At 39.1% G+C, this 15,460-nt stretch overlaps 1 protein-coding gene across 4 annotated transcripts in view; it reads left to right on the forward strand.

Moving 5' to 3' along the window:
• Positions 1 to 15,460, forward strand: part of APP (amyloid beta precursor protein) — a 203,622-nt gene that overhangs the window by 178,774 nt on the left and 9,388 nt on the right. For 2 of the 4 annotated variants that reach the window (XM_014886607.2, XM_088157747.1), the window contains 2 exons: positions 3,555 to 3,608; positions 14,017 to 14,117. In XM_014886607.2, the coding sequence (XP_014742093.1) occupies positions 3,555 to 3,608; positions 14,017 to 14,117 (155 nt within the window). The remainder of the gene's footprint in view (positions 1 to 3,554; positions 3,609 to 14,016; positions 14,118 to 15,460) is intronic. The other 2 variants (XM_014886608.2, XM_088157748.1) reach the window with 1 other exon arrangement.

A 15,460-nucleotide genomic window follows, 5' to 3' on the forward strand; every position in this document is an offset into this window, starting at 1 on the left:
GGGGTTGAGATAAGGATTAGGAGAAAATACTTTAGGGCAAGACAGGCTCAAAACTTTAAAAGGGATAAAGAAAACTGCATTAAAAGAAGAATGATAAGAACTAAAATAAACCTTTATAAACACCTTCCTGCCTAAAGCTCCTCTTTCCTTCCCACCAGCAACACAGAGAGACAAAACCTGGGATTCTCAGTCAGTTTATCACTTCTAAAAAGAATCTTTTTTCAGTTCACTCAGGGAGAGGCTATGCTATGGAGTCTTTCCCACAGGGAACAGCTCCCTGTGACCTCTTCCAGCATGGTTCCAATTTTCGTAGCTAACAGTCCACCTGGAAAAAAACTGTTTGCATTGTGAAATCCCTCCCGTGTCATGCAGTCTTCCCACAACTGCTTTCATGGGCCATTTCAGTGTATAGGGTGCAGTTTTTAAGGATGAGCTGTTCTAGTATAAGAGTAAAGAGTCCTCTTGTTCTATTTCTGAAAGCAAAATTTCTCTCTGTCTCTCTATTCAAGTCAGATTACAACTTTTCAACATCTGCATTCTCCAGTTCTCATGGCCTGTGGGTGAATGCTACATTCCCCCATACACTTCATGAATTACAGGGAAACAGTTTGTTGTATTATAGTCCTCATCATGGCTTGCATAAGATTTTCAGCTCCAACACTCAGAACATCTCCTCCTCCCTTTCCTCCTTCTGAACCAATCTGGTATCACCATGTTGTTCTCCTCACATGTCCCCCCACTTTCCCTTTTCTGTGACTTGGAAGAAGATTGGTGTCCGTAGGTTCATCTGTTCTCAAGTGGAGTTCTGCAGTACTGAAAATTGGCTCTTATCCAGGCTCCACAAACTGGGGGAAACGCTCATTGTTCTTTTCTCTCTGTTGGTCATGGGATCTCTGCTGCGCCGCTGAAACTCCACGGCTTTCTTCATGTGGCACTCTGAAAAAAGAAGAGCTGCTGCCATTTTTGTCCCTTTGTTTCCAGCGCAGCAGGTTAGAAACAAACAGGCACACAAAGTCTGGGCTGGGCCAAGATTGCAGTGGCCCCACGGCTCAGCAGCACCAGGATGGCTCCCCCAGCACCAGGGCCCTGCCTGGCAGCTCCCCACTGGCCACCTCTCCAAAAGCAGGAATAAGAAGAGAACTTCCCACGTTTTTTCGTTTGTAAATGTTACCATAGAGGCGTTCCCAGCTTCTCTAATTGGCTTAGCAGTGTGTCAGTTGTCAGAGCCAGCCAGATATTGGCTTTGCCAGGCACAGAGGAAGCTGTTAACAGCTTCCTACAGAGAATTACTTCAGTGGCTGACCTTTTTCCTTCTCACCAAAGTCAATTTAATGCAAAGCCAGCATACGAGGGAGAGCAGTGAGAAAACCCACAGACAAGATTTTCAGAGTTAACTGCTGTTTGTGCATATATCAGTATTGGGGCAGAGCAAGAAGGTTTTAAAATCCGTCTGAAATTCAAAAGGTGGTAGCTCAGGGCTCTCCAGAAACCAGTCTTTCTTTGTATCGTGTCGCCTGCCATCACAATCTGCTTTGCTAGACTCTTGGCTCTTATCATTTGCCTCCAATTTTTGCCCTGAGTCTGGTTTGTTACCTTGACCAGGTTTTTTCACTTCTGTGTCATGTATGAAATGTGCTAGTTATGAAACGTGCCAGTGGCCCAGCCTTTCCCCCTGTAAAGGGCTTCTAAAATTATAGACGACAAGAATTATTCATTGCTAATAATTTCACCTAACCACAAATACTGCATTACTCTGAGGTCAGGTCCGTGCTACTGTACAACAGAAACTTCTTTCATCCTTTTCCCCTTCACCTATTCCCATTTCTGTTGCTATGCACAGGCTTCTGTCTCAGTTCTCCATAGCTGTTGCCCTGTAGGATTACAGAAAGGAGGGAAAAGAAGTCCTCAGCATTCTAGGGAGGATGCAGGGGCCAGAGTAACAGAGGAGAGGTCTGCAAGAGGAGTTTGGGTAATGTTTGTTCGTCATTATTTCTTCCCTTGGGTCCTTGCCACTGAAAATTATTGCTGACCCACCTGAGGGTTGGTGCTGACAGTATTGAAAAACCTGACAGAAGACATATATAGGAAAATACTCACAACTGTGGTTTTTAGTTAAGGATGGAAATTGTGTTTTGTATAGAGCTACGTAAGGAAAACAATTACATGGTATGGTAGTGTCACTCTGAACTGCTGTGAAGGAAAAGTGTCTGTGCAGCACTAGACCAGCAAGCTCTGTGAAGGTCTGCCTTTCTGGAGACACAAGTGAGTCAGATGTGCTTTAGTGTGCAGCTACTCTAAAGATGAGTTACTGGGTTTTATTCAGAGGCAGGAGCTCATGCAGTCATCTCCTGCGTGCAAAGGACGTGGGAGCCACTTAGGCTCTCACTTACAAGCGTGGTAGGTTGTTTGTCAAACCCACGGGAACACTAAGCCAGTGACACAGACTTCCTGAGAAGATGGACAGTTCCACTGCTCAAATCACCAGTATCATCAGGTTTGTGTCATTTTCTGATGAGCAGTTCTTCTTGATTGAAAACTGTGGGTCTGCCAGATTTCCTGTGTTACTTCATCTCACTTACTGCTGATAAAGGCTCATACCTGAATCCAGAAATACAAATGAATAAGAATATATGTTAGTTCTGAATTCTAAGGAACAATGTAGCACTTCATTTCTGAATTTAAGTTCTTTGACACTGGTAAAGATTGGGTAGGTAAGGAAGGCAACACAATGGGAGCAAAAGACAGAAACAACCAAAAGAGAGGGTAAAAATCTGAATCTTGTAATAAACATTTCCAGTATGTTTGAACTTACTGAGGCAGTTGGCAGTGACTCAAATAGCTCCAAGTTTTGCACATACTGTTTTTCTGTTAGTGCCAGTGAGCCCCATCAACTTAGTTTTCAGCTGATAAAACCTTAGTAGAGTAATAAAAGTGTTTTGTAAAACCGTATATGACACATATACATTCTGTATATTCTATTTGGATAGAAATTTGTGTTTTTCCCTAAAAAACTGGGAGATAAATATGCTATTCACAAATCAGAACATATAGGAATATTAATTGTATTTTCAAAATGCACTTTAATTTTTTAAATGTTATAACTGGTGCTGTAAAGAATCCCTGTTGAAAGGAAAAAGGAGGGATTCAGGAGGCTTTTACATAAATATTCATAAAGAGCAGCTGTAGGAACTCATCATGTCCATTCTGGCTGCCAGTTCTGATCAGGCAACGAGGAGAAGTTTGCATGTAATGAATATGGCTTTGTTCTACTGACAGAAATTCTTTAGTCTTAATGGATTCTGACTTGAAGCAGTAACCAGAATATGGTGTAAAAAATGACACCTCAAGGGTGAAGCTTTCCTGGTGAAATCTTACCCATCCCTTTTACTTTCAGGATTCACTGAAGGCAGATATTTTCTAGTTGTTGCTTTGGTAACTGTTAATGCAGTATGTCTGTCCTGCACTGTCCTAGCAGAAGAACCCTTGACTTTGTAATTCTGAGGGATTTTGTTTATTTTTGTTTGCTTTTTTGTTTCTTTTCTGCACATGCCTAGTTGAGCCCGTTGATGCCCGCCCAGCTGCAGACAGAGGACTCACCACACGACCAGGTATATGACTTGCATGGCTTTTACCTAACCTTTATTTTTGCAGCATGCATATGGTCTGCTGGAGCTGAAATGATTTACCTTTGCTTTGCTGTACCGCTCTCACAAAATTTAATGCTATTCCATGAATGATGGAAGCATCATTCCCTCACAAATATTCCCCGTGTGAGTGCTGTCCATATTGAGGGCATTTGGGATGTGTGCTTGCAGTGGGAGTGGGTCCCAAACCCAGAACTGGTTTGTATCAAAGGTCTCATCCCTTCCAGAAATAACACTTTGGCAGGTGCAGGAGATGGTAAGCTTGGTACCCCTTTGTACAGACCCTACTTCTCATTTGGGAATGTATAATAGAAATGTCAAATCCTTTATGTAGAGTGAGCAGGGCTAATAAAGAATTAATGTGCACAGTTTCAGAACTGCAGCTAGCATAGATTTTTTTTGCTATGGTACTTATCTTAGCTCCAAATACCTAAAAATTGTATTATCCCTCTGGATTCACTGAGGACACCTGAGGACACAGCTATTCATTCTATTCTAGGGCAGAGCAGGGTGATTGTTTCTCCTCTGTAGGTATCTCTGCCTTTGTATTGATTTTAGAACAATAGCAGATCTCTAGGTTGAGTCAGGCTGCAGATGTTTGGAAAAGTTAAAATGGGACAATCCCAGTTTCCAAAAGGAAAAATTATTTTAGCTTTTCATACTACCTTTCTTTTGCTTTTGGGGTTTTTTTCCCCTCTGTTTTTTGTTGAGAATTATCTGAAACTGTTAAAGGCATTGGGAGAAAACAGCCTTTTATTTCAGAAGAGGTGACTCTTCGATGTAGTGAGAATATATTTTAGGGTCAGGATTATTTCAGTGTCACATCATAATTGTGTTTTCTTCCTTCAGATCATATTAAACTGATTGATCAGTATCCTTTTTCCCTTAATCTTGTTTTCCAAGCATCCATTAGATAGCATCATGTACAACACCTTCCTAGTGTTTTTAAATCTTAACTCACTCATTTTTAGCAACTACCAAAATTGCTACAGTGGGAGGTAAAATAAGCTCATATGTTGCAGCAATTGGGATATGTGTCTGAACTGGCCAGGTAGTGTGCTCCTACCACTGTTTTAGGAGTCTGACATCTTTACTTGAGTTTAGAGTCTTAATTCAGTCCATGAAGAGAGCCTGGAAACTGGTACAGAGCTACAATGCCAAAAGTCTTGGGACCTGGGAAAAAGTCCCTCCAGTATTGCATCATCTACCTTCTTCCCCAGGAGCAGTAGAAATATCACATGAAACATGCATAAGGTTTCATCCAAACTTTGTAATGTTAATTCAGTCTAGCAGTTTTCTTATAATATTAAAATCTATTATTATTTACTATTTTAATTTCAATCCTCTTGAAAAATTTCCTGTTATGAGGCCCGTATTTATTACTGCAGGTTATTCCTTCCTCCCTTCTGTTCCTTCACACATAGACACATGCCTCAGAAATCCTTAGTGTCCCTTCTCTAGAAGGAAGGGTTTTCTCTCAATGCCACTCTAGTTTCAGAATGAAACTCTGTGTTTTAGTTGACTGCATTAGAGTGCTTTGTTGGTTGTGGTGATACAAGTAGTACTAAAGTCTATAAAGCCTAATGACAATAAGTCATCTTGGTGAATGTGTGTGATAGACTACTAAGGATAGGTCAAAAATATTTCAGCATCTGACCATTATGGCTGGAAAGTTGACAGATGGCAGATGCTGTAACTTTTCCACTGTGAAAATCGCATGGGATATTTCCTCAATGTTCTACTGAAGTGCAAAAGTAATGCTTAATTTCCCTATGTCTTTAATCACCATTTACAGATATAGAAAAAATTTTCTTACTGATACAAATCCTGTCTATAAATGTCATGTGGTTTTTCATCATCCTTCAAAAGCAATTTATGTGTGACAGAAATTCAATTTAACAGAGAAGTTATTCCAATCTGAATATCTTCATGAACTAGGGATAGAAGAAAGCAAATGGATACTTATTTAAATTGTGAAGTACAGAAGGGATTCTGATAGTTTAAAAATGTGTACTTTAAAACTGTTTTACTTTACTTGCTAATTACTAATAAAATTCATATATTAGAGACTCAAAAAGGAAAAGAAATACTTTTTATGCAGTAACTATCCTTTTGGGATAGTCTGTTTTTACATTTTGGGGCTATTATTGCAGAAAAAATCTACAAAAATAGATTAGTCTAGAGTGAAAAAGTATTAATGAAAGACCTACAGATTAATGCATCCAGCTGCTTGTGACTTTTTGTTTTAATTGCCCAGCTTCTTGCTGGTTTCCTGAAAGGTTTGCCCTTTCTGTGGGCCTGACTTTCCAGCTCATGCTTCTACTTGCTTGGCTCAAGTGACCTGTTTCTTCAGGATAAAAATATTGGTGTCATGTCAGCCTGCAACACTTCAAGGCTGAAGAAGAACAAATGAATGTTTTGTAGCTGTTCGAATTTCTTGAAGAAAACAAGCTCTGAAAGGAGTAAGAGAAACATGTGCCCTTTTTTCTCTTTTCCATTTTATTCTTTCTCACACAACATTCTTATAATGATCAGTATGTTTTTTCTTACAGGCAGGTCAAAATCGTGCAGATCATCTTTGTCACTTTCTTACAAGAAAGATAGTCTGGTCACAGTACAGAATAGAGTCACAGACTCAGATTACTGGGTTGAAAGGGGACTTCAAGGACCATCTGGTCCAACAAGTTTTTAGATGGTAGTAGTATTTGTGATACCTGGGATCTTTTTCCTGCACCACATCATTCTCTTTCAAAAAATGAAATTTGTGACTCAAGTCAGAAAAAGTAAGGAGTTGTCCAGTCCATAGAGTAGAAAATTTTATGAGTAAGGACCAAGTTCAAAGCATTTGTTGATATTTATGCCAGTTGTCTTAGCTCCCACCTCTGTTGTGGTCCACCTTGGCTGTCCACAGTTAAAGCTTGAATTGGAATCTGATCTACATCAGTTCTATTGTCTGGATGAGCCCCATTTTCTAGTATGGATATCTGTGTAATTCACATGGGCGTTAGAAAAGGACTCTAGTGCCTTAACTTACTTCCCCTTCCTAATTCACAAATGGGCAAACAAAAATTAAAATTATGCCTTAAACAGTTTCTTATCTCCTTCCTAAAAAGGAAGTAAATGAAGTGGTGAAAGGTCAAAGGGAAGAAAAATATCTAGATGTACTAAGTAGTCATCAGTGAGCTATTTTTTAATACAGCACAAAATTATAACAGATTTATGACATACTTCTTGCTGTTTATAAATTGCTTTATACAGGGAGGTGTTAGATGTTAGAAGGCTCCAGTCCAGCCTGAGAACTTCCATAGGAAGAACTTCAGATAGAATGAGTACCTCTTTCCTTGATAACCTCACTGTACAACTTATTCAGTAGTGTTTCCTTCTCTCCTGTGTTCCAGCAGTCACTTTTTCATGATGAACACTTAATTTCTTCCAACTGAATTTTGGGTATATGTTTATTAGTGACTTTTTCTTTCTCTGTATATATGCATGTACATAAAGAGACATATACACATAAAAATATATATAAAAACATCTCTAGATGCACATGAGCAAGCAGGTCTGACCTGTGGAAATTGAGTGAAGATTAGAAAATGTGCCATCAGAAGGGACATATTTATTGCTTAAAATATTTTCTGTAATTCAAGGTGATAAATAACAAATGCTCTGTTCAGGACAGATCATATTTTCATCTTTTGCACAGTTGCAGTTGAAGGTATACACTCACAGCTGTAAATTCATCATTTACAGGATGCCCATAATTCACAATGTGAGGATTTTATGCTATTAAGTATGTTAATTTCTTCCATATAGTGTAATATGGATTTGGTGGTTTTTTGTGTTATTCCAGCTCTTTGTCAGTTGTTTTTTGCAGACATTTAACTATTTTGGGGAAATATTGCACATAAAGCTGCTTCTGTGTCCTTGGCTCTTCTGCTAATAAATCACGGCATGTCTATCTTTATTGCCTTACATTATAACTGAGGGGTTTTTTTCCTCATGCAGAGGCTCTGAAAGCCTGATGGCTCTTCTGCAGAATCATTAGCACATATGCTGCAGTCTGTATGAGGTGAGGGCATAGAGCAGCTTAGTTATTATTTATTTCTTGTCAGAAACTGCCAACATATTTTTTCCTGTCTTCGTGATGTTAGTTCAGTACAGTTGCTTTAAACAAGCTGTCTGCACTACCAAATAAAAATCATTAATTAATTTTTTCCATTAGATTGTTTTGGTTTGTTTTATAAATGAGATCGTTGCTAATTGTGAATGCAATTATAGGTGCATATGCACAGCATCTGGATTGATATGCCAGAAAGATTACCAAACCAGATTTTACTTGTTTTGAGTATTCATTTCTACACACGTTTTCTGAGAAATAATTATTTTATACTCCATTCCAGTGAGATTCTTTTGTGAAAAAAATAGCGCTTTTATTGCACTTATTTTCTGCTTTCTTCAGTTTGAGTGCCCCGTAGTGATCCATGAAGTAAAAGTGAACCAGCAGTTCACTGACATCTTAGGAGAGACCAGAAAGTTTTAGTTCCATGCAGTCTAAAAATTGCATATCCCTCAAAGACATTTGAGCTATCCTTGCAGAAAAAGAGTATATAGTCTTCATTTTCATCTTAATGAGTTTACAATATTCATTCTTCTTTCATTTCAAAATTCAATGACCTGCACAAAGTCATGGAGTCATATGGAAGTTATAGCTGAGCTTCTAGTTAGAACAGGCAGCTCTCTACCCCGGGGGGTTGTTCAAACACTGCATTCCTTCCCTTCCACCTTTTTTATCTTCCGTGAAGCTTAACCCAGAGAAAGCTGTTTGCCACACGTGTAACAGACTTGATTCAACAACTCCTTTCTTGTTCTTGCCATGGCTCAAGCACAGTTCATGGACGTGGAGTTGAATGTTTTCATGAATGTCAGTACAGTCACTGAAACGGCTACTTTGGTTTTCTCTGTTTAGAGATCACCCATGCCTAGTTGTTTCAACTGTGCTTCACTTGGAGGTAGAGTTTTTAATTCTAGATGTAATCTGAGGCACAGCTAACACTGTCTTAGATCTGTACAGAACCTTCTAGCTGTTTATGTAACCAGTAGATGAAGTAATATCAAGCAGTATGGTAGATAATGTGCACCTAATTGTATCCTTGGTGAGATTCACTGTAACCTCTTTTTTTATAGTCGTCTGAAAATATAAATGTATAAATATATATTTACACAAACACAGAAGCTCATCAATGTTAGTATAAAGTGTTTCCCAAAGCAGCTACTTGGTTTTTATTTCATTTGAACAGTTTTTCACTCCATATGATCATTTTTCCCTTTAGGTCAAGGAAAAAAAAGGGTTTCATACTCTCCATTTCTTGATGTTTGGAAATGTATGTGTGCATACATGCATGTGTACACATGTAAATATAAAAACAGTTAATATTGCTAATTAAAAGCAATATCAATAAAAAGCCCATCATAGTTAGCTCATTTTGTTGGATTTGACTAGACGCTTTTAACCCATGGTTTTTATAACAAAATAGATTTGTCAGTTTTTCTAAGGAGCTAAGTTAATGTATTTGCCAGCTGAATTGAAGCATTTTTGAATTGAAGTGATTAGGAATGCAGCTCCCTAAGGAGGTATGTAATTCAGAAGAAAACTGGTAGCAATTATCATTATTTGTGAATTTGCAATGAGGCTGTTGCTCTCACTTTTCATCTTGTATATTGGCTTTTGTGTTTGGATTGTATATTTTAGAATTGGTAGTGAAAAAAACATCATTTTGTCCCAGGTCAGGATTAAAGTTCTTGTCAGAGAGAGAACTGCTCTTTGTGTGCTTGTCTTAGTGCAAGGGTAAAGAGGTATTAGGAATCCCTTGACTGTTTGCATCTCACCTCTGATCAAAGTTTTAAAAAGACCCTGAAGTTTTTCCTTCTTCAGTTACTAACCTTGAAAAGTATATCTTTGATTTTAGCATGCAAATCTAAATGTGTGGTCATTAGGACAGTGAAGTGAATGAACTGGTAATAAAGAGAATCTCTTCCACAAAGACTCAATTCTACAACATTGTGGAAAATGTTACCCCATCTATATTTTTATCTCATACCAGGTATTTATTTGATTGCAATTTGGTGCAATATCATACTTCTCCTTACTCTATAATGAGTTATTTGCAGAAGACCAGCAATTTACCCTAGTTGAGGGTTTTTTCCCTCACTTGTAAAGGAGGTAGAAGAAAGGAAGAAGTTGCTATTGGGTTTGTTAGTGCAGCAGCTAAAAATAAAACTCTGTTTCTGACCTTTTTCTGGTGCAAGTTGCCAAAAACAAGTTTCAGTAAGTCTTAACATCATTAACTTCCTAATATCAGATCCTACCTTGTGTTCAGACTCTATGGCATTTCTGTGGAGCCATGGTCATTTGGCCCAAACCAAAAAAAATCTTCCTGATCTCAAGGCAAAAATCCATGGTTTAACCTGCTACATGCTGAAAGCGTGGCTCCTGTGCTACTCTTTGATTGGGATGGGAGAAAGGAAGGGAACCAAATTAAAGAATGTTGCTCTAGGGAAGCTGAAGCCTGCATTTTTCCAGCAGCTGAGACTGCTGGTGAACTTTTCACCCTCTGATGCCCATTGACATGACCTGTTGTGTCCCCGTAATGCTGCTGGAACTCCTGCCTGTGGAGTTTGGCTGTTAAACAGAAGCTGACAAAGACCCACAAACTCAGCTGTTGCAGCTTTGCTTTCAGTAAAAGTGGTCAGACCCCAAGAGCAGAGGTGCTCATGTCCATTTTCCTACCTCTAGCAGTGGTAAAACAGAATATGTACAGATTTCACCTCGGCCTTATACCGCAGCAAATCCATTGAGCTTTTGGCAGCTAGCATTTGATAGGTTCCAGGACTGAGAACTGTATTTTCACCCTCGTGTTTAGTTACCCTGAAGGGACCTTTCTTTGCATTTGTTCATTTGTATTTTGAGCATCCTCTTGATTTGTGCCAATGAGTTCCACAGTCCAATTTTGCATTGTACTGAACTGTATATGTATGTACACACACTTTCTTGTGTTACTTCTCAATCTGCTGTATCATAGCCATGTTAGTGTCTTGTGTTCCTTAGGTGAAATAATGAATGATCATTTCCTGTAGACTTTCCCCTTGTCATTTGCAGTCACACACTCTGTTGTGTTTCATCTTCTTTGCCTCTTCCAGTCTGAAGACTCACATTTCTTTGTGTACAGAAACCATTCCATACCTGATTATCTGTGTCTCCCTGCATTATATCTTTTGTAGTTCTTCTGCCTTTGTGTGAGGTGAGATGACCAGAACAAATAGCCAGATTTAAAATGAGGATGCATCATTTATACAGTGGTGCAACAATGTTTTTTCTCTATTTTCTCATAATTGCTCCCTTCTCTTTGCATTTTTGACTACTACTGAGCCAAGTGCCCACAGTTACCTACTGTGACTGCAAGGTCTCTGTCCTGGGTGGAACAGAGCTAAATTAGAGTCTTTATGACTATATGTTTAGTTAGGGCTCTCTATCGCCACGAGCACCACTTAGCGTTATATCAACACTAAATATAATTTCCCTTTTATTGTGCTCTTGGAATTTGTAAGATCCTTCTGCAATTCTTAGCAACCGGTTTGACTATTCTCTTTTTTTCTTTTTTTTTTTGTCAGTAAACTTTGTCATGTCACTGTTCAGTCTCTTACCCAGATCACTTTGCAAACAGCACAGCACAGATCCCTGTGGGACCCACTGGTAATGTTCCTCCATTGTGAAAAACAGATGTGTGTTTGCACTTCATTTCCTTTCTCTTAGTCAATTATGGAAAGTCACGTAGGACTTTCCCTTCTAATCCTTGGCTCTTAGCTTCTGCCAGGGCTTTGATCAGGGACCTTCTCAAAAGCTTTTTGGAAATCAAGATTCTCTCCAAGCAGAATCACCATGTTAATTCCTAACGCGTCCAGTGGCCTCTAAGAGTTTTAGGAGGCAGGACTTCCCTCAACCAAAGACAAACAGATTCTTCACTGATTTATCTTATATGTGTGTGGATATGTTCTAATCAATATTTATAGCTTCAGTGTATTTGCCAGCTGTAGCAGCCAAGTTGTGCAGTTCCTCAGGCCTCTGCCTTGGAGGAATTTTTGTGTGGTGCTTTTGCCAGGGTATCTGCGAGGGCAGTGAGTGTGGCCATGGACAATGGTGAGCAGCTGGGAGCAGCCACCTCTCCAGCTGCTGCAGCCCAGGGCAGTGAAACAACTCCTGGGAAAGCTCTTTGCCCCCAGCTACTGCACTGGTACTCCACTGCTGTAATTTTCCCTCTTCCCTTTTAATCCTAAAACCAAAAAGGCGGGAGGGGTTGACAGGTCGAGCTTCCTTGCAGGCAGATACATGTTCTCCTTTGTCGTGATCTGCTCTAATCACAGAGGAGCTTACAGAACTAATTCTCTCTGAATAAAATGGAACAAAACGGGATGCTTGAAATAATCCCCAAGATGCGATTAAAAACAAAAGAGACTAGATGTTGATACATAAAAATTTATATTTAATCATAAGAGAGACAAAGACAAAGAAAGGGAAAATGAAATAGAAATAGAAATAGAAATAGAAATAGAAATAGAAATAGAAATAGAAATAGAAATAGAAATAGAAATAGAAATAGAAATAGAAATAGAAATAGAAATAGAAATAGAAATAGAAATAGAAATAGAAATAGCAGGGCAGGAGGAGTAACGGACAGGTACAGTGACAGAGACAGATTAAATAGAAGCATATCACCCCTCTGTGAGTCCCATTGACATCTTGTTTCCCTCCATCTGGTCTTCTTGGTGGTGTTTGATTCCTTAAGAAAAAAAAAAAGTAAGGTAAAATTTATGAGGCAGTCAGACTCTTCAAGAAATTAACAATAAATTCTTTATAGCATGGAGATGATTCTTGTTCTCTCCTTTGCATGGTTTCCTATGAAAATAGAGATCAGAACCATAGAGTGGGTTGTCTGTACAGTCCAGAGAAGTTCTTGGGAAGATCTATTCTTGCTGGTTCATAACTCAAAAATAAACCACCATTTAATGAAAAAAGAAATTGCACATTCAAAGGCAAAAAAAAAAGTAATTATTGGTTTGACTGCTATTTTAGACTGTGGAGCTCATTGGCACATGGAAGTCTTAAGGAATTATTATTTTGAGTCCAGAGAGACAGTGGATCACAGGAGCAGTCAGTAGTGTTGAGAATTTTAAAAGAGGTTCTTCCTTTTTATCAAAATTTAAGTTCAGTGCAAGATTCTAAGAATTATGCCTTGGAGAGAGGGGTTGGAGCTGAGAAAGTGCTGCAATAAATACAAACATATAAACTGGTTTGTTCGTATTATATTTAGTGGAGGGAGGAAATAACATCTCATAAACACCATTCTTCTGCAATATTTTTACCTCCAAGAAATACAAATGTTGGGTGCATTGGTACTGAGAAGGAAAACAACCAGCTCTGTGAATACCCATATATTCTCTCTAAGCCAAAGCCTGCTCTTCAGGATTCATAGACATATACAGGATTCACTACTCCATTGCTGTTAAGTCTGGCTCGTTCTCCTAAGGCTATTTTCAGGTGGAAATTCTGGCCTTCTTTCCAGCTAGATGTGTGCAGCATCTCCCTTTCACCCCTGTAAGAGAACAGGACTGCAAACTATGTACAATTATAATTGTTGCAGGTTGTACTCACTTGCTTTTCTGTATGTTTCTGATTGAGAGACAGTTGTCATCTTTCAGAGAGAAGACAAGAAGAATCAATAATTCTGAGCAACATGAAATCTGAAAACAAATAGAAACTCTGTAAACTTCACAAACATTTTAGTAACTTGTGCATGTTTGTGGAAAGGGTACAGACTCACAGGAAGCAAGAAAATAAGATATCTGGAGTTCTCTTACACCATGAGTATTTTGTTTTTTCCTCACTGCAGCCTGAGCTGAGGGATGAGGAAGATTTTGGCCTAAACAATAAATTTTGACATTGCTAAAGAGGCTGTCAGAGCAGATCTGTATGCAGCCTGTGAGCCAATTCAGGAGGCCTCTGTTGGTCTCTCACAGCTTAGTTCATGCAGTGTTTCATGCTGGCAGCCTTTGATGCCTGTACCAATATAGCTGCTGAGGATTATGGATCATTTAACAGAGGAGAAGCTTTACTAGCTTGTTCTGTGTCACCTCAGTGGGACTGAAACACCTCACTGAAACATGTACCTCACTTTCCTCCCAGTTCCCTTTCACATTGCATCACACCTCCTCCGTGTGAATGGCACTGTTGTCTTCTGCTCTCCAGCAATGGGGTTAAGCAGAATCTTCCTGAATCTGAATCCTGACTTTAGTGAATTGTCTTTGTGGTGCAATGCAGGTTCTGGGCTGACCAATGTTAAGACAGAAGAGATATCTGAGGTGAAGATGGATGCAGAGTTTCGGCATGACTCAGGATATGAAGTTCATCATCAAAAGCTGGTGAGTGATTAAACAGTGCTTTCCACACGTGCATTTTGAGATGCTGATTCCATCTTGAGCTAGTGAGTCACTTGTGGCCATGGCTTAAGTGATGTGGACACTGAAAGTGCCAACAAAAAGTTATCATGTGAAAAGATTGTGATTTTTCTGGTTCTCTCTTCTATGAGAGTAAACCTGGAACAATGTCAGCAGAGAGAATGGAAAGTTACTGAGTCTCACTGAGAGGAAATTCCAACAGTTCCTGTCCTTGCACTGCCATGTCACTGGATGTGCTTATATGGAGAATAATTGTCCCACAGTCCATCTGTCTCACAGTCTCTCTGTATACAAGGGATACAGAGAGAAGGAAAATGCTGAGTTGGAAATAACAAGAAAAAGAGTTTGAGACACATAGCACAGTGCAGCAAGAAACTGAATGACACCGTTTCAGAAATATTGTCCTTTCCCATCAAAACAGATGGTAGCAGTGTATGCATGGAGCAGAACCTTTCACAAGAATGGCTGCTTGGGATAAAAGGAGATTCTCCACTGGCCTTAATTTTAGTTTGTGTTCGGCTGTATCTGTGTGTTTTGTTCCTTAAGGTATATGAAGTTATTATTAACAGGGGAAAGGCAGGTAGGAGCAAAATATTATTCCCCATTTGAACTGTGCTTCTTGTGAACATAAAAATGACAACCAAAAGCACTGTAGGTAAGAAAAGCATCTTCTAAAAGCTTTTTTTTGCTTGATAAGCAGTGAAGAACCCAGACACCAATGTTGACTATAAACCTGTTCTGTTCCTTCTTTTTAAAGGTATATTATGTGACGAGGTTTCAGTTCCATAGCTTTCAATATCTTGATATTAAACTTGAAAGCTTTTTTTCCTTAATATATTCTTAAAACTAAGTAGTGCTGAAAATCAAAATTAACATGGGACTCAAATTTGCATTTGAAGTAGACAATCACTCTGTGAAAAGATACTCTGCCATCTCTTTGATGCCAAGAACTGAGAATTCCCAATTTGATGAGTTAATCCAAAATGCATTTAGTACTAATTTGGGAAAGTCTGATGTGCTTAGCTCAGATAGGTTAAACATGTCAATGGAGCAAACCTGTGCAGGGTGTAGAAGGGGAGGAATTTGCAGGAACATGTGCTAGACACAGTAGTTAACTGGTTGTCATAGTTTTCAGCAGCAGCCTTTAGTGTGTAAGTGGTTTGATACCATCTCAAGGAATTAGGGGCTGGAGCTCCCCATACCATGGTGGCTGATGGGGAGAGCACTGCAGTCCCTGCACATGGTAATCTCTGTCGTGCTTAAAATGGGACCTTTCCAGCTTTTCACAGCAACTTTTGCCATGATTT

This window comes from Sturnus vulgaris, chromosome 2 (assembly GCF_052056855.1).
Source record: "Sturnus vulgaris isolate bStuVul1 chromosome 2, bStuVul1.hap1, whole genome shotgun sequence".
In the NCBI taxonomy this organism is placed as follows: domain Eukaryota; kingdom Metazoa; phylum Chordata; class Aves; order Passeriformes; family Sturnidae; genus Sturnus; species Sturnus vulgaris.